A 22999-nucleotide genomic window follows, 5' to 3' on the forward strand; every position below is an offset into this window, starting at 1 on the left:
CGTCGCGCGTACGTTTTGTCGTGTTTCTGCTTATTTTTCTAACTGTCTGTGGCACACTTGTCGTTGCTAATGATTTCCTACTAGCTGGCGTCAGCTTCGGCCATCACTGAGGCGGCCTCAGCTATCTTTTCCTCCTTAGTCTTGTGCTTGGTGACGCGCGCCGCGATGATGGTGATGTCATCTGGCATGCCGCCGCCCCATAATAAGTCGTTCTCCTTGGCAAGTCGTGCGAAGGGCGAGTCGCGCGTCCGGTCAAGCGACAAGTCGTAAGCTTTCTGTACGAGCTTGCGTGTCATGGTCTCAAGGTTGGGCTCACCGCGCACAATCTCAAGCAACACCTCTTCGTCCACGTTGTCAAAGAGTCCATCGGTGGCAAGAATAATAAGATCACCCTCGAGCACAGGTACCCGCAGCCTCATGCCGTTCTCTGGGGTTTCAAAAAGCGGCTTCTCGCGCATGGGTGAGTGCGTTCCGCTGGCCAAGTCATCCACAACATCGCTCACTAGATCAGCACCAGCAAAGCCCAACTGGAATGGACAGTTGAAGTAGTGCAGCTGCTGCGGCGAGCGGTACGACACGTGGGCTCCTTTTCGTCGTCCTGCAGGCGTCAGATCCTGGTCACGATTGGATATCTTACGCATCAGCGAGCCGTCCAGTGTACCACGCAACCGCGCAGTTTCGCGATCCGAAGTCTTGTCGCGAATAATTAGGAAGCCCGAGTCCCCCAAGTTGATACCGTGGAGTTCTCCTTGTTCCGGGTCCAGGGCGAGTACGCAAGCGGTGGAGCTGCCTACGATTTCCTTTTGAAGCACAGTTGACCAAGCGGCGTGAAGCACTTCGGAGGGGTCAATGTCGTGGTTCTTCGCGTACGAGACTTGTACTGCCTGATGCGCTGCAACCATGAGCTCCTGGGCATACTGACGTGCACTGACACCTTTCTCGAACCACGAGCCAACGCCATCAGCGACTCCCATCGCCAGCACGTCTACCGGTCCCTGAGTACCGTGCGTAATCGTCGGGACAGACGGCTCAATGTCGATGGGGCGATCTTCGAGAACCGGAGCTGATGCACCTCCTTCGTCTTCACCGTGTGGCACCATGCCCAGGAAGAAAGCGTCCTCTCCGCCAGTCTCTTTCTTCTGCGGGTGCGGAATCGACATTGCGAACGAGTGCAAATAGTACGACCAGTAGTTCGGGTGCGTATGCTTGCTGTCGTAAGGCAAACGCAAGCAAAAAAAATAACATAGCAACTCCACGTTAGATCCAGTCGGGAACCCCCTCATAAACGCAGCACAGACATCACGTACTGCTGCACAACGGTCTGGTCCAGCGACGTGTTTGCAGGGAGGCCCTTGCGCGGCAAGATCAAGTTGATGTAGTCCGACTTGGCACTGCACAACCATCATCAAATGAGACTCGGAACCCACAGCAAAATAAAAACTCCTGCCCACCTGATAGGATCAGGATTCAGCTGGGCGTCATGGCGGTGGATCAGCGACGCAATGTCCGTGAGCGACACTGTGCCCAACAACTTGTCTCCTTGCAGCACCGGCAGCTCCCCCACGCCTGACAGCGCCATCACTGCTCGACACTAAAAAGAAAAAAAACAGTCAGAAACACACTCTTCCCACGCCACGTCTCCCCCGTTCACTCACATCTTCAAGTGAATCTTCCGGCGACACATGTAGCACTTTTCGAGCTGGGATAGCGACTTCCGATACCTACGAGCAGTCCGTCAGCCTCCCTCCTTTTAACAAAGGTCGGGTCGTTCTACCTTCATGTTCCAGTCCGACCGCTTGCCCGTAGAGCGCATGCGCACGACTCTCTGCAGCGCCATGCGATTGGTGATGAGGCCCACAACTTGCTGTTGCCTGTTGACCACCACGAGCGCCGCCGAGTTCTCGTTCTGGGCCAGGCACTTGACGGCCTCGTCCAGCGTCTGGTCCTCGTGGATGTAGTTGGTCTGTTTGCTGCGGAATTGCTTGGACACTTCCAGCAGGTCGGCCACGCTCATGCGCGACGGAGACGGCAGCGGCTTGGCGCTCGAGTAGCCTCCCACGCCTCCTAGCAGCGCGCGGAACGGAGGCCAGCGGGCGGCGGACACACGACGCACGAGTCGCTGCATTTTGCCTAATGAGGTCGGGTGATAGCGAAGTGCGGATGCAAAGAGGATGGGAAGAGGTTTTAGCCTATGGGAGGTAGTATTTGACAGGATTTTGGACGAATGGGAAGCGATGTTGAAGCCGTTTGGATTGGTGATGGGTAACGCCAAAAAGATTTTGGGATTTAGAGTTTGGGAACGAAGCACTTTGACTATGTCCACCTCGAAGCGCTTAAGAGAAGGTAGCGACTTCAGCTCTGGCTGGAGCAGGACGATGAGAAGAGATACGACTGTCAGTTGAAGAATGAGGGAAGCCTTAACTCAGAGAAGAAAACCGAGTCATTCCGCAATCTGCAAAGCTAGGCATAAAACTTTTGTAGGAATGCAGCCAAACTGTTGGCTGCACCAAGTGAAGTGGTTGCTTGGAAAGTGATCATTGCTGATTCACAGCAACTCGCTCTCTGGTGTGGCGTTTGACCTCGTTGCCAATGTCTCCAGTAGGATAGCGAAGTAAGATAGCGCAAACAGTCGAGTCGAACGGATGACCACCTTGTAGATGTCTTCGTTATTCGCTGGAGCCCTTTCTGGACAAAAAAAATATTCAGGATCGAAAAGCACGAGGGGCCTATTACCAAAGCCTTCATCCGTTGAAACGACAGGTGTCATTGGCTTTTTAAGCTGGGTACGGCGCACCATTATTGGAAGGGCCAGTTTGTCCATGAACTCGTAAAGGATCTCTTCATGATGTTGTGTACGCTATCATACTGTAGACATTCTCCTTTCGTTCTTCTCGCCATTCAAGCGGCCAACATTCGCGTACAAGCACAGCATATTGAAATGAATGCATTCGTGCTGTTTTCTCAGTTTTACCGCCCCTAAGGTAAACGCCGAACGTAGTATCGACCGAAGTTCCTTTCACGTACATATACACCCTATATTAATGACTGTGTCGCCTAGTTCGTGTTACCACTAAGCTTACGTGTACATATCTTCTAAGAACCGACATCCATGTTTGCAGCATCAGTTCACCAGGTTGAGAGCTATCATTCATATTCGTAGCCTATGAATAGGCCGTAGCAGCTTAGCGAAAAATAGCGGAGCAAAACCTTGGTTGGTTGCATCGTCCACAACTTCCTCGACTCGCCGGATTGACAGAAATCTCGTGACAGCTCCACCATGGCAGACCCGAGCATTCAGATCGTCGACGGCGTGATCCGCAAGCTGCTGAGTGTGCAGGACAAGCCCACGCAGACCGAAGTGACAGACATCACCACGGACGAAGTGTTGCTGCTTTGTCGTAAAATTCGCACGGTTCGTACAGACAGAAATTGTGCTTCATCCCGAATGCACTTCTTTAAACCAATTGTGTTTTTGCGCAGGTCTTCCTGGAGCAGCCGCCACTCGTGGAAGTCCCATCGCCAATTAACATTTGCGGCGACACCCATGGTCAGTATTCGGACCTGCTACGGCTGTTTGAGATGGGAGGTTTTCCCGATGAGCGGAGATATCTCTTCCTGGGGGACTATGTGGACCGCGCCATGCAGAGTATCGAGACCATCTGCCTGCTCTTCGCGTACAAGATCAAATACCCGGAGCAGCTTTATCTACTGCGAGGGAACCACGAGTGTGCGTCGATTAATCGCATCTACGGTTTCTACGACGAGTGCAAGCGCCGCTACTCGGTGAAAGTGTGGCGCACGTTTGGTGACTGCTTCAACTGCATGCCTATTTCCGCTGTTATCGGAGGAAAGGTGAGCCTGTGCACTGATTATTTGAGAATCGCTGCGTTCTATCGCTCATATCGTCTCCATTGCTATCCAACGTTAGATTTTCTGCACGCACGGAGGACTTTCACCCGATCTGTATACGTTAGACCAGATCAAGAACATTCGACGCCCGACGGATGTACCCGACGAGGGTCTGCTGTGTGATCTGCTTTGGTCAGACCCCGACCCTGATAGTCAGGGCTGGACCGAGAGCGACCGCGGCGTGTCCTACATCTTTGGCACAGATGTGGTGGACCAATTCCTCAAAACGCACGACCTAGATCTCGTGTGCCGTGCTCACCAAGTCGTCTCGGACGGCTACGAGTTCTTTGCTGGGCGCAAGCTCGTAACAATTTTCTCTGCACCTAACTACTGCAACGAGTTCGACAACGCTGGTGCGATGCTAGTGGTGGACGAAAACCTTCGCTGCACCTTCAAAGTGCTTGCCTCCAGCGATAAGCGCAAACTATCTAAAAAGACTTGAGAAGAGAGGACCAAACTCGAGAAATGCGCTCGAAACCAAACTAACCAAGAACCTATACACAGCATCTCGAAGTTCTTTATTAACTGTTTGTGACATTCGTGTTCAACGGCGCTGCAGGATCTCTAGTCGAGTTAGTGCTGGTCGGGCATGTCGTTCGTCGGGCTTTGGCTTGTGTGCCTTCGAGTCTTCATCAAGTCCTTCGTCATACACATCTTGGAACATAAGTGTTGCTGCAGTCGAAAGCTGTATATTTGCTTCTTGATAGCTGGCACACACGCTATTTCGCTTCTGCGAGAGCACGGCAATTGCATCGGCTAGTCCGTAGTGTAGTTCAGAGGTGCCATCACCGTGGGCTCGAGCACGTAATCTTGCAAGCTGCGAAGTCAGAGCATTTGCCAGAGAGCGATAGGCATCAGCTCGATACTGCAAATTCTCGTATCTCTCGCAAAGCTGTACTAGAACATCGCACTCAGACAAGCGCCGCTCAAGTGCCTCCGCAGCTTCGCTCTCACTGTGTGCCTTTGAAATCGGACTTTCATAAACACTGACAATGTGTCGCTGCGCCAAAATATGTTGATGAAGGTCGCCTTCTTGCTCAGCGAGTGCACGTTGTTTAAGAAACACCTCCAGAGGCTGCATGGATCCCGTCCCGGAGCTCAGTCCAGCTGCCGCACCCTGTCCTTCGAGCAACAATAACTCCCGAAGTGCGGAGCCTAGACCCGAATACGCCATCAACTGTTCACCCTTTAGATCCAGTACGACCGCTAGCTCAAGGGCTTCACGCCAGAGCGGGATAGCTTCCACATACCGCTGCGTAGCGTTGTAGACGATTGCCAAGTTACGCAAGGCACGATGTTGAGCATGGAGATCTTCCTGTCGAAGCGCCAACGCAAGGTCGCGTTTGTGTGAGCGCTCTGCAAACTCAAACTTGCCCTCAACCAGTTGCGTGCAACCGGTGTAGCTGAGCAGCAAGCCATGAAGTTTTGCTAGCTCCGAGTCGATTGGCGGTAACGTGGTCTCCGACGCGGCGACGTCTTCAACTGTTGCGGTGTTCATCTCTGCCATTGCTGTAGCATCAGCCGTGGCTGCTGCATTCGCATTCTCGTGCTCGTCAAGATCGATTCCTGTGAACTCTTTCAGCTGGCCCATTGCAATTGAAAACTCAGCTTCAGCGGTGTGAAACTCGCCCGCATAATACTCTTCTTCGCCACGACAACTCTGCGCGAGTACACGAAGCGCATTATCGGGCTCCGGCAGTGCATCCGTTAGTTTCTCACTTTCTAGGAACATGTCTTTCGGTGTTTTTGGTGGGGGTGCGATAACTGGGACTTCAATCACAGCTGCAGCTTGGATGTCGGAACCAGGCATTGACGCTGTCTCTGGATCATTCTCTGTAGGCCCACTGGTTTCTGGTGGTGGCAGTTGCAGCTTTTGTTGTACCTCCTCAGGGTTCTCTTCGTCATCTTCGTCGTCACCAATGTCGTGCTTTACATTCACGTTCCGACCGAGGTATGCCAGCGCAAGACCCAAATGATACTTTACAGTCGCTTGCTGCTGGAAATCCTTTGTGTGCTGCGTGGCACGGTATGCGCTAGAAAACAAGCCGAAGGCACGCTCTACATCGCCCTGCTCGAGACAGTAGATACCAAGATTGTTGTGCGCCCGTGCAATAAGTCTTGGGTCCTGCACGCGATCTGCAAGCACAACAGCACGCCCGGCATACTCTAAAGCCCGTTCAGAGTTTCCTCTGGCCTTGGAAATACTGGCCAGCACTACAATAACCACAGTACATTCGTCGCCGGGTTAGCTTTAACGCCGCGCAAGAAATGTACAAACAAATTACGAAAACGCACGCATGAATGCTGTGCTTCCAGCACGTGTGTCATCCTCGGACTCCTCCTGGGGATCCACTGCTCCTTCGTTGGTTACCAGTTGTGCGGCATTTTCTGCGTCAGTGATGTTACCTTTGGCATGTAGGAAAAGCGCGTAGTTGGCTGTCAGTAGCTTGTCCACGGGTGAGCTGCCGGGTTCCACGGAAGACTCGTTTCGACCAAGTTTCTTAGCCTGTAGCAGGAAATTCATGGCTTCGCTTTGATTTCCAGCCCGAAAGTTTGTCACTGACAGCCAGTTGAGAGTATTCGAGCGCAACGACCCCAGTTCTACAGCCTCCTCTTCTGTTGATTTTCCTGATTCACTGGCTGGGCACTCCGCCTCCAGGCCGGTCAGCACTTGTTGGAAATACATACTCGCAAGCACAAACTCGTCGAATTCTGCGCACAGCTCCCCGAGTTGGTATTGTGCTTTCAACACTTGTCTCGTCTGGGTCGATGCACCCTTGGCTTCATAGGTAAGCTGCACGGTCAGCAGCTCTCGTAGCTCTCGGGTTTGAACCTCGAGCTGCGTCTGGAACTGTTGGCGCCGACGTCGGATGCGTGCTCTCTCCATGGAGGACAGAAAATAGCGTTGTTGGGGGGCGCGTCGCTTTGAACTAGCATGACACGTACAAGCAGGACTATTCAAGATCGATTAGTTCAAAAGATTAACATGATATGTAAGTCCTCTGCTACCCTACTGCTTAGAATCATTTTGCTACTTTGGCCCGACTCAGCTTGACGGCACGCTCGGCAATTTCCACCTTCCGCTCGTAGTTCTTGACCTCCTGCTGCAGTTCATACATCTTGGCCTTCTGGGCGACGTAGTCCAGGATCTGCGGCATGTCCTTGCTGGGCTCTGCCGACTGCTGGATCTGCAACGACTGCAAGCGGTGCATATCCTTCTGGTTCTTCTCCTCCACGAGTGTGATCTCCTCCACAATCTTCTCATTCAGCTCCGTCCGCGTGCGAATTTCGCCTTGGACCCACGCGCTCTCCTCCAGCAGCTCGTGGAGACGCTTCTTAAGGTTATTCAGCACTTGGACGGTGCTTCCCGTGGTCTGCTTCAGCCGCAGCAGCTCTTCGTTGCGCTCCTCGATCTTGGCCACGTACTGCTTGTTCTCAATCTGCAGCTGGTGGAAGTCTATGTAGTGGAGCGCGTCGCCCATTTCCTCCTTGTGTCGGAGCTGCGCGTCGATCTTCTGCGCCTGGCTCTTCAACGTGGCGTTCTTGAGCCTGAGCTTCTCCACGATCGCGTCCTTCTGGCGCAGCTTCTCCTCCATGTAGCGGATCATTTTCTCGGCGATGGTTTTGCCTGTGCGGAAGTTCTCGGCGCCCACGACGATGTCGCGTTTGAACTCGTACGCGTCCTTCTTGAGCTCGGCGATGCGGATATCGGTCTCCTCCAGCACGGCGCGCAGCGTGTCGATGAGTCTCTCGGACGAACGCTTGGTCTCCTCCAGCTCCTTCTGCGCCGCCTCCAGCTCCGTGCTACAAATGTCGTTCTTCTGCTCGATCGTGAGCATCACTTGCGCGCGTACGCGGCGCTGCCTGGACCCGCCCGCCTTCTTGTCCGTCTGCTTCTCCTCGTCGTCGCTGCCGGTCGTGGGCTGCCCGTTTCGCTGTAGATACGACTCCAGCAGCTCGTTCTCTTGCTTGAGCACGTCATTCTGGTGTGCCACGTCGTCCAGCTTGGCCTCCAACTCGTCCAGCTCGTCCTCGTTCATCTTCGCTTCACTTCAACTTGTGTCGCGACCTTTCGTATGCCTGTACAATATTGCCCAATCATATCGATATGCGAGTAGATAGGACCTCTAGTCCTGCATAGTCATACCCTGCACACCTGGCAGAATTCAGTATGAAGCGTGCGCTCGTGATCAGGAACGTGTCGAGCCATGATGTGCCGCTGGACAGTCTGGACAACGCGTGCGTGCAGGCATGCACGGCGCAGGGCTTCGTCACGGAGCTGGCAGTGCACGACGAGGCGGAGCTCATGCGCCAGCTCATGCACACGCGCGTCCCGTTCGACGCCGTGCTGTTCCGTGCCTCGGGGCTCTCGGAGCGGCGTCTGTACCCGCTGCTGCGCATGATCCGCACCATCAGCAAGCAGATCTTCCTCTGTGTCTTCAGTCCGCAGCTTGCTGAGCATCCAATGGGTCGTTACCGCAGCTTCCAGGAGGGTGCATCTATGGTTACGGACTCGCTGAGCGCGGTGCGCGACGTCTTGGCATTCATCGCGTCCTGTGGCGAGCACCACCACAAGGCGAGAGGCAGATCTGGCGGCCGCGACGGGTTCACGTGTCCATTCTGCGGCAAGAACGAGCTGGACGAAGACCAGCTCTGGAGACATTGCCCCATGTACCACATCAACGAGAGGAACACGGACGGCATCGCGTGTCCCATTTGCCGAGAAACCCCGAGAGGGCCGTTCCAGGTGCACATGCACAACGCACACGGACCTCCTGGCCGCCACGAGATGGCGAGCGAGTTCCACATGGCCGACAGCACCTTGTACTCGTTCGCGCTCGTCGTGTGCTACAACAAAAAGTTCAACAGCTTCTTGCTCGTGCAAGAGTTCGCCAACTCGGGCTTCTGGCTGCCGGGCGGACGCATCGATAGTGGCGAGAACCCAGCACAAGCCGCAGTCCGCGAGACGAAGGAGGAGGCAGGCATCGACATCCGCCTCACAGGGCTGCTCAAGCTCGAGTACCACCCCAAACACGATCGCAGTGGTAGCCAATATGTGCGAATGCGCTTCATCTTCTACGCCGAACCCCTGGACTGTGACCAGCCGCCCAAGTCAATCCCAGACTACGAAAGTGCCGGGGCGACGTGGTGTCGTGCCGACCAAGTTGCCTCACTACCGCTGCGCGGATCGGAGCCCGTCACCTACTTCAACCATATCGCGTCAGGAAAGCCGATATACCCTCTCGATCTCATCCACATGACCTCGTCCTCATCTTAATAGTAAAGCAAGCGAGTCTCAATTTATGGTTCGTATATGTCGCGTGCGTCCAGACGAAGAAACTTGACGATGGCGCCGACGAGCGTGAGTCCTGGCAATGCACCGTTATGTTTTCGCTGCGGGGCAACGTGCACACAAAGTGAAGAACGTCAAATAATGCGTGAATAGAGAAAGTGGAGACTAACAATTTGTACCTGATAGTTCTCGAGCTTGAGGCGTTCGTAGAGACGCTTGTGCAGCTGAAGCCAGTGGCTGTCGCCAAGCGTGGATTTTTGCATGCGGTCCTGAAGCCGGAAGCAGGGGAAGAGCAGCATCGGGAAGCGCTTGTTCATGTTCTTGAACTCTTCAAAGTCGATGACACCATCTTTGTTGCGATCGAACTCTGATAAGGCGTTGTTGATGTTGCCTGAGAACTGGGATTGGCCGTCATTCACAATACCGACGAGACGCCGAAGTTCCTTGTCACCAATTGACCCCGTAGCAGCGGGGTCGAACGTATCGAAAGCGACTGGCAAGAAAACCCAAGATACTGGTTAGCCACAACAGAAGGAAAAGTGACAGCGAACAGACGTACAGTGGAGGATCTCGTCACGCGTGTACATGCAATACAGCACAGTTGCATGGACAAACTCTTCGAAATCAATCTAACCAGCAACAAACCAAAGTGTTAGTCTCAGGGTCGCAAAGTTTGTGATTCTCAACAACGAAAGTGCGTACCGTTCCGTTGCTATCCGAATCAATCATGCGGAACAGCCCTTCAGAGAACGGTGTCTTCGTTTCATCAATAAACTCGAAAAACTCGTCGTAGTCGATCACGCCACTCGAACTGGTGCACAAAGCAAAGCGTTAGATGGCTGTCCTTCACGTCCACGGGTTACCCCCACGATGTTCACGTACTCGAGATCGATCTGTCGAAAGCACGTCTTGAATTTTTTCAGCTCGTGTTGGCCTACTGCAAAACCAAGAAACCCACAGCAATTAGCTTCACCAGAGCAAGCAAATTTTGCTCGGAGTCGGGCAAACTTACACTGGTACTTCACTACGACGGCGATAGTAGCTGGACGAGTGAGCATAATGTCTCCTGCGCGATGACGCCGCGTCTTCGCACGCTGGTTAACCATGGAAGGCTTATTGGCACTCTGTGCACCAATTTTCGGTAGCGAGTTTCCAGTTTCAGTGCTGGACCATCCATTCTTTGATTCCTTCTTGTTCTTGTCTCCCTGCTTGCTTTGTGTCCTCTTGTCGCCATAATCATCATTATCTCCATCCGTCGGTCGAAAGTCTTGCAAGCTGCTGGTCCTTCTCTTACGTCTAGGGAACTCGTGGTCTTCGCTTTGATCTGCACCCCTGCCAGAAGCCCCGCCGCTGATGTCTAGGACACTGACGCTGCTGCTTTTTCGCTGGAGCATGGGCGGGGGTTTAACTGGCGGAAGCCCATTCTTCTCCGGATGCGATGTCTTTCTCTTCGGTGCCATGGGGGAATGAGATCAGGCTCAAATTGCGTCAAGCTCGCCAACCCGGAGGCCGGGACCAGTGTGCAACGCGTTCGTGTCTCACAGCAACTCTGCCCCAGTTCTTGATTGTCAAACTAATCACCTTCGTCACACATCGATCGGGGATCAGAGCTCAAGGAGCATCGATAAGATACAAGAGCTGAACGCGAACCATATGCCTCGACTCAGATTAGACACCCCAAAGACCAACCGGAACGAATTACCAGAACATGAAATATGCATGCACCTCGATTCGATCGATCGTCAACACCCGATACTATTTAGAGCTGCAAAGAAATTTCCTGCTTTGTCTCACACAGGACTTACCTACCGCGAGAAGACGTTGTCGTAATGAGGGCGGAATGCACTTGTTGGCGAGGTCTCTCCCTCCTCGGCAGCGTTGGCTGAGACCTCCTCCGCTTTGGGGCTCCTACCCGGATTAACTTTCTTCGCCTTGCCTCGCTTCGGATCAGCTGCCTCTGAAGGAACTTTGCTGGCTTTCTTCTTCGCAACCTTTTCGTCGTTTGAAGGGTCCTTGTCGGTGAACGCAGTTGGGGTCTTCTTCTTTGTGGCGTCTCTCTTGGCCTTCTTCGGCTCCGACGTGGGTGAGGTAATCTGTTCCCCGTCAGCTGCGCCAACTGGAGTGGTGTCCAAAGACCTACGCTTTCGCTTTCGTGACAAGTCCTCCTTTTTAAGGCACAACGAAGTGGTGATGCTGTCATTAGCAAATGGCGCAACAGGCACGCGCATGAGGGCATTGTCATCCTTCGCGTCAAACTCGTCAACATCAAAGGCTGGGCATCTCGGGCAATCCTTGTTCCAACAATGGCCATCCATGTCCTGGTAGAAAAAAACAAAAGACCAAACCATCACGACATTAGATTGTTCAAGCAAATAAGCACCCCACCATTCAATCTTACCTCTTGTTCCACCCCACAAATCTCGCACTGAGGAACCACAACTAGGTCAATCACCGAAGGATTACTCTTGTCCCAGAATCCGTTCTCCAGATAGTTCAAGTTCAGTCGTGCCTGCCACTCAAGAAGGTTTGGGCGCTTTTTCACCTTCTCACGCCGACGCAATGCGAATCGTTTTACCAGATCCTGGAACGCTAAGTAGCGCGACGGCGTCGTGCCCATCAACACCACATCGTCCGCCAGGCCAAGCTTTTCACGCGCCTTCGCATTATTACGATTGCGGCTGTTCTGCCGAGCAGTCTTAGCGTGGCCCTCCGCGGCAAGTTGCAGGTCTTTCTTCTTGAACACTTGCAGAACCTTAGTAGTTTGGATTTCCACAGTGCATGTATCACGGTCCGCCTTTTTCACGATTCCAAAGCCCTTGCGATTCGGCAAATTCACTTTTTTCTCAATCCACGAGATACCGTAGTTTCCGCGGGTCGACACTCGGCGCGAGCGTTTACCGTTGTCTTCTCCTTGGGAGTCCTCAGTCTGTTCAGCCGCTAGCGGGTCCTCCGCACCGCTATGGATAGCCTCGTCGTCGTCATCTTCTTCATCTGCGTCATCGCGGCGTCGGCTAGTACCGTTGGCGCGCATCTCAGCGCGGCGCTTCTTCTCTTTTTCAAGCGCCTTGGCATGCAGTACCTTGATGGTCTCCATATTTTCGAGAAGTGTCAACTCATAGGCGCGCTTGGCCGTGTTCTCGCTCGAGTTTTCAAGTTTCAGCTGCACCCAGCCATTTCCGGAGCGTAGCACGCGACCATGCTGGCCCTTGAACTTGCCGACGTTAATGCGGCACTTGCGGCCAATCCACATGTCGGGATCCAAAGTCGACAGCAGTTTCCCCTTCCCTCTTTTCTTCCTGTGGATCACCGCCGGCTTCTTCTCTTCCTCTTCACGCTCCTGCTCTTCTTCTTCTTCCTCCTCCTCTTCATCGTAATCAGGCTCACCCGACACTACCAAGTGCTTCTGGCGGAGCGTCAGTTCGATTTCCTCACTCCCATTAAGCTGCACAATGACCTCGCTCTCGCGATGGCCCGTGACCACGCCATGCTTGCCAGCATACTTCTTCAAATACCGTTCGGGGCGGAACAGCGTATCCAGCTTCAAGCGCACGCGCGTGCCTGGTTCTAGATGCGGCTCCTCGTCACTCTCCTCCTTATTCTCCTCGTCATCGTCCACCTCATGGCGATCCTCTATCTCTTCCCCTTCCTCCTCTTCATGCTGCACCATTGGACTGGGAAGTGGCGACGCCGCAGAGCTACTAACATCATCGCCTTCCTCCAGCACCTCGAGCGCCGACGGACGGTACTTGTAGACCACGTCTCCGTCGCGGATCCGCACCTTGAACCACGTGTTCGGGTGCAGCGGCACCTCCTCCACGACGCCGACCTTGTGCACCGTGTGGGGCACGCGCTGCTCCACGTCCGGCGTCTTGAGGATACGCACGAGCGTTCCCTGCTCCAGCGTGTGCAGCTCCCTGGCCGTGGGCGAGATTCGGTAGGCGGCGTCGATGGCATCCAGTTCGGCCTCGTCGGCCTCGTCCACGGGGGGCTCCTCTTCTTCCTCCTCGATCTCCTCCTCTTCCTCCTCCTCTTCCTCTTCTTCTTCCTCGTCAGCAGACGACCCGCCGCCTCCACGCACTGGCTTGACCACTGCGCGTCTCGACGTCTTGGCGACCGCCCGCATGGACCGCGAGGCGCTGCGTCTAGGCCGCGCGTCCGCGGCTAAAGCATCCTCCATGCTCTTTGTCTCCGCTGAGGCTTTTCGGCTAGTACTGAAGAGTGAATGTGGATGCGCCACTGCCTGTTGGTGTGGTACACAGCATTGTCAGGAAGAGTGTCGTTGATGTGGCGCACACCATTCAACGTGGCGACCCCGAGACTGTTCCCTGATCGAGCAAGATGACGACGGCCGAGGCGACGGACAAGGAGGACAAGGCGCCGGCTGCCGAGGCTGCGGACACCGTCGACTCGGAGGTGTCGGACACCAACGTGAACGTGCCGCAGATCGCGCCGCTGGCCAAGTACAAGCTGGTGTTTTTGGGCGACCAGGGCGTGGGCAAGACGTCTATGATCACGCGCTTCATGTACGACACGTTCGACAACGCGTACCAGGCCACGATCGGCATCGACTTCCTGTCCAAGACCATGTACATGGAGGACCGCACCGTGCGTCTGCAGCTCTGGGACACCGCCGGCCAGGAGTGAGCTCCGTCGACTGCTGCGCTTGGATCGTTCTTGTCTCTGTAATGACTTACGTCCTTTGCTGCTGTATCCAGGCGGTTCCGGAGCCTCATCCCCAGCTACATCCGCGATTCGTCGGTGGCGGTCGTGGTCTACGACATCACAAGTGAGTGGTTGTCGGGCTTTACAAGGATAGGACAGTGGATGAGGATACTTTTGTTGCTGCAGATCGCGCGTCGTTCCTGAACACGAGCAAGTGGATTGAAGACGTGCGCACGGAGCGCGGACAGGACGTGGTGATTATGCTGGTGGGCAACAAGACGGACATCTCGGACCGACGCCAGGTGTCCATCGAGGAAGGCTCGGACAAGGCCAAGGAGGAGAACGTCATGTTCATCGAGACGAGCGCCAAGGCAGGCTACAACATCAAGGCGCTCTTCCGCAAACTAGCGACAGTGCTGCCCGGCATGGAGAACACCATGATTAGCGGAGACTCTAACCGTGCGTCGGCTCTGCATTAGAGAAGAGTTGGTGGTTTTGGTGGTGCTGACTGGGCTGTTGCGTGTGATTTTGACTTTTGCAGTGATTGATATTAAGCTGACTGCCGCACCACCTCCGAAGGAAAACACTGCAGAGCAATGCAATTGCTGAGAGGAGCGACGGATTCAGTAGATGACGCAGGTGGCAGGCAAAACGAAATACAAGCTGGCCAGTTGCATACGCACGAGCGAGCGGAGCAGGAGGCGCCCATCGAAGCCAAGTGAGAGAGCACGCTGCTTCGACTGCAGATGTGCACCTTCCCAGCTTCACTGCTTTCTCCACCTTTGCCTCTCAGCACGTTCTTTTGTCAAGCAGGAAGGGAGTATGCATGGATAGGGCTTGTTCCTTTAATATGTTTGTTGACGAGGTATGACACTGTGCTCTTAGTCTTGCTGGCCTTCGTTTTAGACACACAGCAGGAAGAGAACAAGCCCGTGTGACAAGGAGACAAGTAGGCGCTTCTACTTACGGCGACTTCCACCACTGCTGTGCTGTTCCTTCTCCCGCTCCAGCTCCTTCTTCTTGGAAATGGTCTCCCAATCGATCGCTACCTGTTTCGAGTACTGCAGGAACTTCTTGTCGGTCTCCTGGAGCTTGTTGGCCGCTAGAAATCGTTCACGGTAGGCAAGGACCGTGTCTACATGAGTTCCGGCGTCGGTTGTGTGCTTAATGGCAAGGTCCAATGCTCGCTCCCAGCGGAAGAGCCTCAAATTCAGCTTAATAGCGCGATACACGAGAGGTGTAGGGTGCGCTTGCAGCAGGATGGCCTCAGCTTCGTCAACGTTGCCGGAGTAGAGAGCCAACTCAGCATTGCGGCGCTCGTCACATGGCAAGCTCTTCACGTGCAGCACGAAGTAGAGTTTGTCCACGCAATCAATCGAGGCAAGCGCAATCTCTGCGGTCTCTAGGTGGCGTCGATGGAGCGCCATGCCGGCCAAACACGTCCAAAGGCTTTTGCTCTTCACAAACCGGCACAGCCTCACGGCCTTGTCCCAATCCGCAGCGGTGGTAAACTCATACAGCATAGGTGCGTAGGGCGATACACTCGCAGCAAGCGTGGTGCCGTCCGCGCGTCGCACTGTCACACTCGAGCCCACGAAGCTCGTGATGGCTGCCATTTTCAAGAAGTCTGCTGCATCTCGAGACTCAACCACATCAGGTAGCAGCGTACGGTCGACATAGACCATGTTGGGGTATGTCCACGTGAGTAGTTTAGCGTCGGCGATAGCAATGAGCAGCTCTGACGCGTCATTCCAAGCTGCGGAGTCGACCTGCGCGTGAAGCTTGAAATTGCCCTTGTGAGCCACGCGAGAGAGATACATATCACGGTTCCGGTCGATGATAAACAGCTTGCGGTCCTCCATGGGTCCGAAGCGGCTCAGTGACAACTCAAGGATCTCCAGCGAGTGGGTGATGACAACAGGGAGTTGCTTGCCCGTGTTCAAGTCGAAGCACCGAATCGTTTTGCGGTCCGAATGGTCCAATATAGCAAGTGTATCGCTGCTGAGCGAGATGGTGCGGCTACTGAGGAACTCAACGTGAAGACCAGAAAACTTGGGGTTGCTCACGGTCTTGCCTTCGTACGAGTAGACTTGGATGCCGTTGAAGTTGTCCACTGTGAGGAAGTGACTCTCACTTTGGACGAGCAGACTGACGGCAGCACGGAGATCAAAAATGTGTGGCGTGTTCCAGCTCTGGGCATCGTAAATGAAGCACTGCGTGGCCGTACAGACAACGAGGAATCCATGCGCGAAGGACATTTCCACGACACGGTCACGCGCGAAGTCCAGCTCCTCGAGCGTCTCATTCACCACGTCGTGAACATGGATTTTGCGAGGGTCCACAAGTGTCACTTCGACCTTCTTCCACGGCAGTATTCGCCCCACAACTTGTGCGAAGACGGTGGCGCCGTTACCACCAGCTGCAATAAGCTGCGTTGAGTCCGAGGCCCAGGCCAAGTCCATCAGCGAGCCACTCTGCGGGCGTTGGCGGCAGTAAGACCATCCTGTTTGATCACACAGCCTCAACATATTGTAAGAGCCCACGGCGAAGCAACTGCCGTTGGGGCACCAGGCTACAGAGGTAACAACGTGTTCTCCTGCTGGACTCTGGTACAGCTGGCGTCCAAAGGCATCCCAAACGCGGAAGATGCGGTCTTCACCTCCCGAGATGAGGCGGTCATTGATCGGATTCCAGTCTAGACACAAAATGGAGCCGTCGTGAGCCTTCCACTGAATGTCTTTGCGTCCAAGCTGCACGGTCTTGATGACGAGGTTGTTGCCGTGTGTGAATAGTAGTTGGTCACTATCGGGCCCCCAGCAAACATCATACACCGATCGACCTGTGGTTGCCAGCGTCGAACGAAGATTGCCACTGCGTGACCAGATCTTGAGCGTGCCATCCTCCCCAGAAGTAACCAGAGCCGTGCCGTCGTAGTTCCACTTGAGAGCAATGACAGCGCCAGCGTCGCAAGCCTGAACGCGCTTCTCCTCGCGTCCGTTCTTCGAGATGAGGCGGAACGTGCCATCGGTGCACGAAACTGCGAACGTATCGGCGCTCTGCTTGCCCACCGACGGCACCCAGTGCACGGATGTGACGTAGGCGTCCATCTTGGCCACTTCCCCGGCCACTTCGCCGTCCATACGCCAGCGCACGATGGAATTGTCATCGCTGCATGTGATGGCTTCGTTCTCGGGCGTCCAGCAACACGCCGTCACGAGCTCCGTGTGGTGGTTCACAGGCAGCTGTGAGTGCTGAAGACGCATGGTGGGGATTGTCCTGACAGGTTGCAAATGGTCACGAAAAGATCCGGTGCTGCTCGACGGGGCGCAGCGAGCCTCGTATATAGCTCCGACCCTTCCAGCGACGAGTAACGCTTGGAGTATTCATAATAACGGCGCCTTGCAGGAGTCATAACGAACGGGGGAGACTTGTTGTCCTTGTCACAACCAAAAAGAGTGAAGCCAAGCAACACCAAAGTTTAATTGAGATGCGTGTGTCGTACGCTGTGCAAGGCCTCTTGGTAGCATCCACGACGATGGCAGCATCGAGCAATCCTCAGCACGTGGTGCTCGGCACGGACGGCACAGTGGTCGTAGGTGCCGACCCAAGTTTGTACTTTCAGACGAGCAAGTACCAGGTCTACCGAGATCAAGGCGAGCTCGAGAGTGTACATTCCGTTGATTCTGACCCAGAGATGCAAGACTCCAAACCAATTGAATCCGACGAGCTGTCGTTGGTCATGCTGCCCACAGTTCACGATGAACTACTAGTTGCGAACGACCTTGACTCGGATATCCAGGTAACTTTCACTGTGAAGGTCGTTTGATAGTAAATCCCCACCTTTAACAGGGAGGCGTTTGCAGCAGACTCATGGAGACGATTTCTATAGCAGTACAATGCTTCAGGTTCGTGCACGTATCATACTTGTCGTGGTTGTCCTGATTGATTGAAGCGTCACGCGGCTTTCCTCTATGTAGGACACCTCTCCAATGCCCTGGAACACTCTTGCTATGACCGAGGACAGCGAAATTCCAGGGGTTTACGGGTCCGTTGTCTTCGCGGAGCTGGTACGGCGCAGTAGTCTTTGCTTCAGCTTCTCCTGCAACACTAGGCTAATTTATTCGCTTCGTGTCAATAGAGCTGCTGCTTTGTGGCGTTTATCGGGTATTTGATGCGGTCGATCCCGCTCTGGATCGGCTTCTCGCGCGGTCAGAAATGCTGCCTTGTTGTGGCGTTCAGCATGGCCGTTCTGTATCAGTTAGCGGCGTTAGGCTGGGTTTTCGGTGCATTGACACCGGAGCTTATGTTGGGGCTCTCAAGTCTCATTACACGGATGATCTCGTTGGGGATGGTGCCAATCACCACCACATCATTTATGGGTCGCGCGCGTGAGATCTGTCAGGAGCACACCACAATGACTCCTTCAGGGCGAAGAAAATCGCGAAGCTCGCGACGCCACCATGCACGAGCCCGATCCAGCTAGTTCTCCACCTTAGTGTTACGATCTCTCGTTGTATATCAAGCTTTATACTTTGAGCACATCGATAAACGCAAAAACGGATTTTCCTTACAAATATGTGGGCACGTAAACTCTCTTCTGAGCTTCTCCGTCCGCATCAGTCCCACCGTTAGAGCTCCTCACCTCCTTCATCCGTGATAGAATGCTGCCATGAGATTTATACTTCTCAGGTGATGAATGAAATGGCAACTCCTGCTGACCAGGGCCAACTCGAGCAAGAGCGCCGATATAAGTCGTTGGACCAGTTGCTTCTAGCTCAGCTTCAGACTCTTCAACCACAGCAGAGTTACTTTCAAGTTGATAATCTCCATCAGCATCGTCCTGCTCTCCAACGAATTCTTCGTGACGAAATGTCGTTGCTCCATTTAGTAGCGCGTCCATGTCATTGTCACCGCTATCACTACTCACAGCTGGAGGTTTTACTTCGGTACCTTCGATAGGAGCTGGGGTAGGTGCGTCCTCTGCTGTCAGTATATCTGACACCAATTCGTCGGCCACTTCAATCATTTCACCGTCATCATCCATTGAGTCAGCCTTTTTCGAAGTCGATCGTTTTGGTGCTTTACTCGTCGGAGCAGCGTCATACCGAACCCGATTCTGCTGCACTAGCAACCCCTCACGGCTCCGTTGGTACGAGTCCTGAATCCCCTTCAGCACGCCACCAACTTTCCAACACAGTAAATTTTTCAAGCCAAAGAGTTCTCCTCGCTGGTTTGGATTGCCTTGAACGCCTTCGAAGTAGCGCGGGGCATTTGCGCCCTTCAATGTTGTGTCACTCAGTTGTTGTTTGTAAATCTGCCGGACATACATCATTTCCTCGATTGTCCCCAAAGTGATGAGTCGGTACACTTGCACGTCCTTCGTCTGACCGATGCGGTATGCTCGGTCCTGAGCCTGGCAATCATGAGCTGGGTTCCAACTCGGATCAAAAATCACTACATTGGTCGCACTCTGCAAATTGAGACCCACGCCACCGGCTCTCGTGCTGATCAGGAACACGCTTGTGTTGCTCTCAGGGCTGTTGAAATCGTTCACCATCTGCAACCGCTCCTCCACCTTGGTGTTTCCGTCAAGTCTACTATACCTGATTGCCTTTGTGATCAAAAAGAGCTGGATAATATCAAGCATTCGTGTACTTCGACTGAAAATGAGCGTTCGTTCCCGACGCTTTTTCCACACTGCAAGCAACTTCTCCAGCACGACCATTTTCCCGCACGTTTTGGTAGCGATAGCACACATTTCTTGGAAGCTGGACACCTGATTGACACCTCCAACGGCATCAAGATCATCTCCAAACGCTGTTTTAGCAAATTCGCGCTGGTAGTGCTGGACCTCCGTTGATTCATGCGGATTGATCTTGAGTAATTCCATATGATTCGATAACTTTAACAGCATGGCCACACATACCAGCCCCATGCAATTGGGGCAGTTTTTGCACGGGCCTCGTTCATGGAAGCGCTCATAAAGCAACCCAGGGGTATCACCGATATCCATGGGTATTTTATAGCAACATTGCTTGCGTTTCAGTTTACTATCGCGGCCACAGTCACATTTCTCCTCTCCTTGCCGGATTAACTCGAACTCAGGCATGGCTAAGACCCGCTCATATGCTGCCATTTGAAGTGGGGTGAGGTCGCAGAACACCACTTGGTCATTCTTCTTGACTACTTGGAATGTCGGATTAATGTCCTTCTCTCGTCGGAGGTAGTACGGGAGCAACTTTTCACGAAGCTCTTTTTCCTTCTGATGGCTCCGTTTAACAGCCTCAGGGGCAGCGGATTTCTTCCTTCCGTACTTGATATCGTTTCCGTAGTACATACTGAACTCCGCCCAGGATCCCAACGCCCCTGGAGCTATCGTGTCCAGCAAGCAGTGTAGTTCCTTTTCGTTGTTTTGCATCAGCGTGCCGGTAAGACCAAACCGTCTCTTACACTTGATAGCCTTCACAGCTTTGGTAAGCTGCGCTTCAGGGTTCTTCAGGCAGTGCATTTCGTCCAAGATCACCATTTCCCATGAGATTTTGTGCAGTCGATTCAAATACATTTTCAGGATATCGTAGCTACAAATTACGATTTCGTACTCACCTCTGTACATATGTATCAACAACCCACCAACTGTAAGTTACCACGACGTGTAAGTAGCGTATGTTGTGCGTTGTCAATAAACAACAGTACCTAGCAATCTGGTCGATCATTGCGTCGCGGTCGTTTGGCTTCCCACGCAAGATAATAGTACTGCAACTCATCCATGTGTGCAACTCCTGCTCCCAATTTTGCAGCAGAGATGCTGGCATAATGATAAAAACTGGCGCTACCTCACCATCAAAGCTAAAACCAATATCTTCAGGATTACCACCAGCAGAAGCGTTATACCGCTCTCGACGCTGATGAAGCAACGCTCTCCACGCATCTTTATCTCGATGATCACCGCACTTGTTCAAAATTGCCGACAGAAAAGCAATTACCTGTATGGTTTTGCCAAGACCCATATCATCGCCCAAAATCGCACCCGTATTGCGCTGGTAAGCACTGTGTAGAAAGTCTACACCTCCACGCTGGTAGTCAAATAGGTAATTGTTCAGATTTGCACAGACTTCAAGAGTCTTAGCTCCTTCCTCCGAAGATGGCATAATCATGGGGCCAACGTCAGCCTGCAGCAGCGAACAAAATAAAGTTTGTTTAGCACCATAATGATGCATACGCAGTAAAGTAAGAAATATACATGACAACGCACCTTCGGCGGATCAAGTTGCGGCCACTTTTCACTAGTATATGCCTCTTTCTCCTCCTCGCTGGAATCGCTCAGCTCCTTTTGAACCCGCTTCGGTCTTTGCCGCCTCAATGATGATCGCTTTTCCCGAGTAATTGGTCGACTGGCAGTAGTAGGAAAAGCTGGGTGCGTCTCTTTCACCTTACCATCATCCTTAACAGCAACTTCTTCCTCTTCCGAAACCATTTCCTTTGAATCTGAAAACCACTCGTCTGCATCATCGACCTCTGGAATTGCAGAGCCAATAATGTGCCGCGGACGAGGTCCAATATCCTGCGCGTCTCCCTTGGAGTCATCGTAGAAAGCATCTCGAGCATTTTTCACTTCTTCTTCCGTCATTTCCTCTGTCGGCTGCAGTTTTCGTTGTCGCCTCCGCTTCACATTAATAAACCCATCAGGACCGCTGAACGGAGAAACATAGGTCGATTTGGCCTCATGCTTCTGCTCAGCGTCCACACCGCCAGTCTGAGCGTCCCAGAACGACCTCTTCTTGGGCTTCGCCGCTGGAGTTTCTTCCACTGGTGCAGTCTCTTTCCTTGAATGAGCTTGGGAACCTATGAAGCGTCTGACAGAGCCTGGCGTGGAGCTAGTTGAGTTGAATTGGGTAATTTTTCGCGTCGTCGGTTCCTTAGGCGACGTTTTGGACGCAGCCACGAGCCCATATTTGCGCGCAATACGCTCGCCTGCAGTCAGCTCTCGTTCCTCTTCTTTGCGTCTAGCACGAGGAGCTGTAGGTTTCTGTGGCGTGACGAGCGAATAGGCTGCGACTGCGGCGTCGACCGCCCCGTCTTTGGCCTTGTTGGGGCGTTGCTTCCCGGGTGGCAGGAGGCTCATGAGAAGCTCGCGCGCGGAGACGACACGTTTGGGGCCTGCGCAGCCTTGGCTGGATGAGACGCGGGCATTGCTGGGGCTCAGCAGCTCGTCTTCGAGACTGTCCTGGCTGGCGGAGACCTGTGGACGTTTGTGCGCGGCTGGAGACGCGGAGAGCGACGTGGGCGAGTCGCTCTCTTCATCGCTGCTGGACATCAGCTCCATACTTGCTGTGATAGGAAGTAGACTGACGCTGAAGGAGAGCCTGCTTATCTTGATCGTTTTGTGTATAAAAGTATTCTCTGTTGCTGCATTCGACTATATTGAGAGCGTTTTACTGTGTTGTGCCAGAGTGTGATGTTCCACGATGTGGTGACACGTCTAAACCAATTTCATAAAAATTATTTGATTTCACAGTCATCTTGAGTAAACAGGAAAGCATGTCAATTCGCGTCCGCTGTTGCTTGGCAAGCAATGCTTGCACAGCTACCAAATGCAAGACAACAGGCATCATTGAGGTCACTGGCTTGGAATTACGTTAGGTCTATATAAATCTACAGCACTGCTGGAGGTCGCTTCTTCGGTGTGTGAGGTACACATGCCATCGTTGACGCTCCCTCGTCGGTCGGCAGCTTTTTACTGGAAGATCGGGTCCGGCGACTGCGTGGGCAGCAGGCCGAAGCGCTTCTTGGTGGTGATGCGCTCCTTGGAGAACTTGTCGTCGGGCGAGAAGCGCGCCGGGTGCGCCGAGCACGTGGGGGAGCCAGCAGGCGTCTCCTTCTGCAGACAGAGAGGCAGCGAAAGGCACACAGTTAGGTAAGCCCATAGCTACGTGCACATCAATATCGTAGCGCCGCACCTTGAGCGTGTAGACGCGCTTGCCGTCGTCGCCGAGGTAGTACATGAGGTGCATGGTGGCTGGCGTCTGGTTGGCTATCAAGTGTCAATGGCGCTGTAGAGGTTCGATTCTCTAAATGTCGAGCAGATTCGCTAGATTTCCGAAAACGGCAATTACTGGTCATCGCAGTCCTCGATCC

General features: G+C 53.5%; 11 protein-coding genes across 11 annotated transcripts; 4 read left to right on the forward strand and 7 right to left on the reverse strand.

Annotated features, from left to right (window-relative positions):
* Positions 1-80: 80 nt before the first annotated feature.
* KRP23_11742 (Protein phosphatase PTC7-like protein fig) lies at positions 81-2125 on the reverse strand (the record flags this gene model as incomplete). The annotated part of the gene is made up of 5 exons (XM_067882314.1): positions 81-1209; positions 1308-1391; positions 1452-1591; positions 1656-1721; positions 1775-2125. The coding sequence occupies 5 exons, from the start codon at positions 2123-2125 to the stop codon at positions 81-83; spliced, it is 1770 nt and encodes a 589-aa protein (XP_067740579.1).
* Positions 2126-3277: 1152 nt separating this feature from the next.
* Positions 3278-4351, forward strand: KRP23_11743 (Serine/threonine-protein phosphatase PP1-alpha catalytic subunit; the record flags this gene model as incomplete). Its single annotated transcript, XM_067882315.1, has 2 exons — positions 3278-3412; positions 3929-4351. The coding sequence occupies 2 exons, from the start codon at positions 3278-3280 to the stop codon at positions 4349-4351; spliced, it is 558 nt and encodes a 185-aa protein (XP_067740580.1).
* A 102-nt stretch (positions 4352-4453) lies between these two features.
* Positions 4454-6796, reverse strand: KRP23_11744 (uncharacterized protein; the record flags this gene model as incomplete). Its single annotated transcript, XM_067882316.1, has 2 exons — positions 4454-6123; positions 6205-6796. 2 exons carry the CDS (start codon positions 6794-6796, stop codon positions 4454-4456), a joined length of 2262 nt encoding a protein of 753 aa, XP_067740581.1.
* A 136-nt stretch (positions 6797-6932) lies between these two features.
* On the reverse strand, positions 6933-7949 carry KRP23_11745 (Coiled-coil domain-containing protein 113; the record flags this gene model as incomplete). Its single annotated transcript, XM_067882317.1, has 1 exon — positions 6933-7949. One exon carries the CDS (start codon positions 7947-7949, stop codon positions 6933-6935), a length of 1017 nt encoding a protein of 338 aa, XP_067740582.1.
* A 131-nt stretch (positions 7950-8080) lies between these two features.
* Positions 8081-9187, forward strand: KRP23_11746 (putative nudix hydrolase 1; the record flags this gene model as incomplete). The annotated part of the gene is made up of 1 exon (XM_067882318.1): positions 8081-9187. One exon carries the CDS (start codon positions 8081-8083, stop codon positions 9185-9187), a length of 1107 nt encoding a protein of 368 aa, XP_067740583.1.
* Positions 9188-9210: 23 nt separating this feature from the next.
* KRP23_11747 (Calcium-dependent protein kinase 22) lies at positions 9211-10662 on the reverse strand (the record flags this gene model as incomplete). The annotated part of the gene is made up of 6 exons (XM_067882319.1): positions 9211-9303; positions 9382-9695; positions 9762-9831; positions 9905-10013; positions 10085-10139; positions 10215-10662. 6 exons carry the CDS (start codon positions 10660-10662, stop codon positions 9211-9213), a joined length of 1089 nt encoding a protein of 362 aa, XP_067740584.1.
* A 345-nt stretch (positions 10663-11007) lies between these two features.
* On the reverse strand, positions 11008-13379 carry KRP23_11748 (uncharacterized protein; the record flags this gene model as incomplete). The annotated part of the gene is made up of 2 exons (XM_067882320.1): positions 11008-11520; positions 11601-13379. The coding sequence occupies 2 exons, from the start codon at positions 13377-13379 to the stop codon at positions 11008-11010; spliced, it is 2292 nt and encodes a 763-aa protein (XP_067740585.1).
* A 161-nt stretch (positions 13380-13540) lies between these two features.
* On the forward strand, positions 13541-14473 carry KRP23_11749 (Ras-related protein RABH1e; the record flags this gene model as incomplete). Its single annotated transcript, XM_067882322.1, has 4 exons — positions 13541-13842; positions 13918-13988; positions 14051-14323; positions 14406-14473. 4 exons carry the CDS (start codon positions 13541-13543, stop codon positions 14471-14473), a joined length of 714 nt encoding a protein of 237 aa, XP_067740586.1.
* Positions 14474-14823: 350 nt separating this feature from the next.
* Positions 14824-17127, reverse strand: KRP23_11750 (Intraflagellar transport protein 80-like protein; the record flags this gene model as incomplete). Its single annotated transcript, XM_067882323.1, has 1 exon — positions 14824-17127. One exon carries the CDS (start codon positions 17125-17127, stop codon positions 14824-14826), a length of 2304 nt encoding a protein of 767 aa, XP_067740587.1.
* A 224-nt stretch (positions 17128-17351) lies between these two features.
* KRP23_11751 (uncharacterized protein) lies at positions 17352-18347 on the forward strand (the record flags this gene model as incomplete). Its single annotated transcript, XM_067882324.1, has 4 exons — positions 17352-17663; positions 17728-17769; positions 17842-17931; positions 18003-18347. The coding sequence occupies 4 exons, from the start codon at positions 17352-17354 to the stop codon at positions 18345-18347; spliced, it is 789 nt and encodes a 262-aa protein (XP_067740588.1).
* Positions 18348-18431: 84 nt separating this feature from the next.
* Positions 18432-22187, reverse strand: KRP23_11752 (Switch 2; the record flags this gene model as incomplete). Its single annotated transcript, XM_067882325.1, has 3 exons — positions 18432-20469; positions 20558-21033; positions 21117-22187. 3 exons carry the CDS (start codon positions 22185-22187, stop codon positions 18432-18434), a joined length of 3585 nt encoding a protein of 1194 aa, XP_067740589.1.
* Between the last annotated feature and the right edge of the window lie 812 nt (positions 22188-22999).

Source organism: Phytophthora ramorum, assembly GCF_020800215.1.
Source record: "Phytophthora ramorum isolate Pr-102 chromosome Unknown Phyram_PR-102_s0012, whole genome shotgun sequence".
NCBI classification, from domain to species: Eukaryota; Oomycota; class Peronosporomycetes; order Peronosporales; family Peronosporaceae; genus Phytophthora; species Phytophthora ramorum.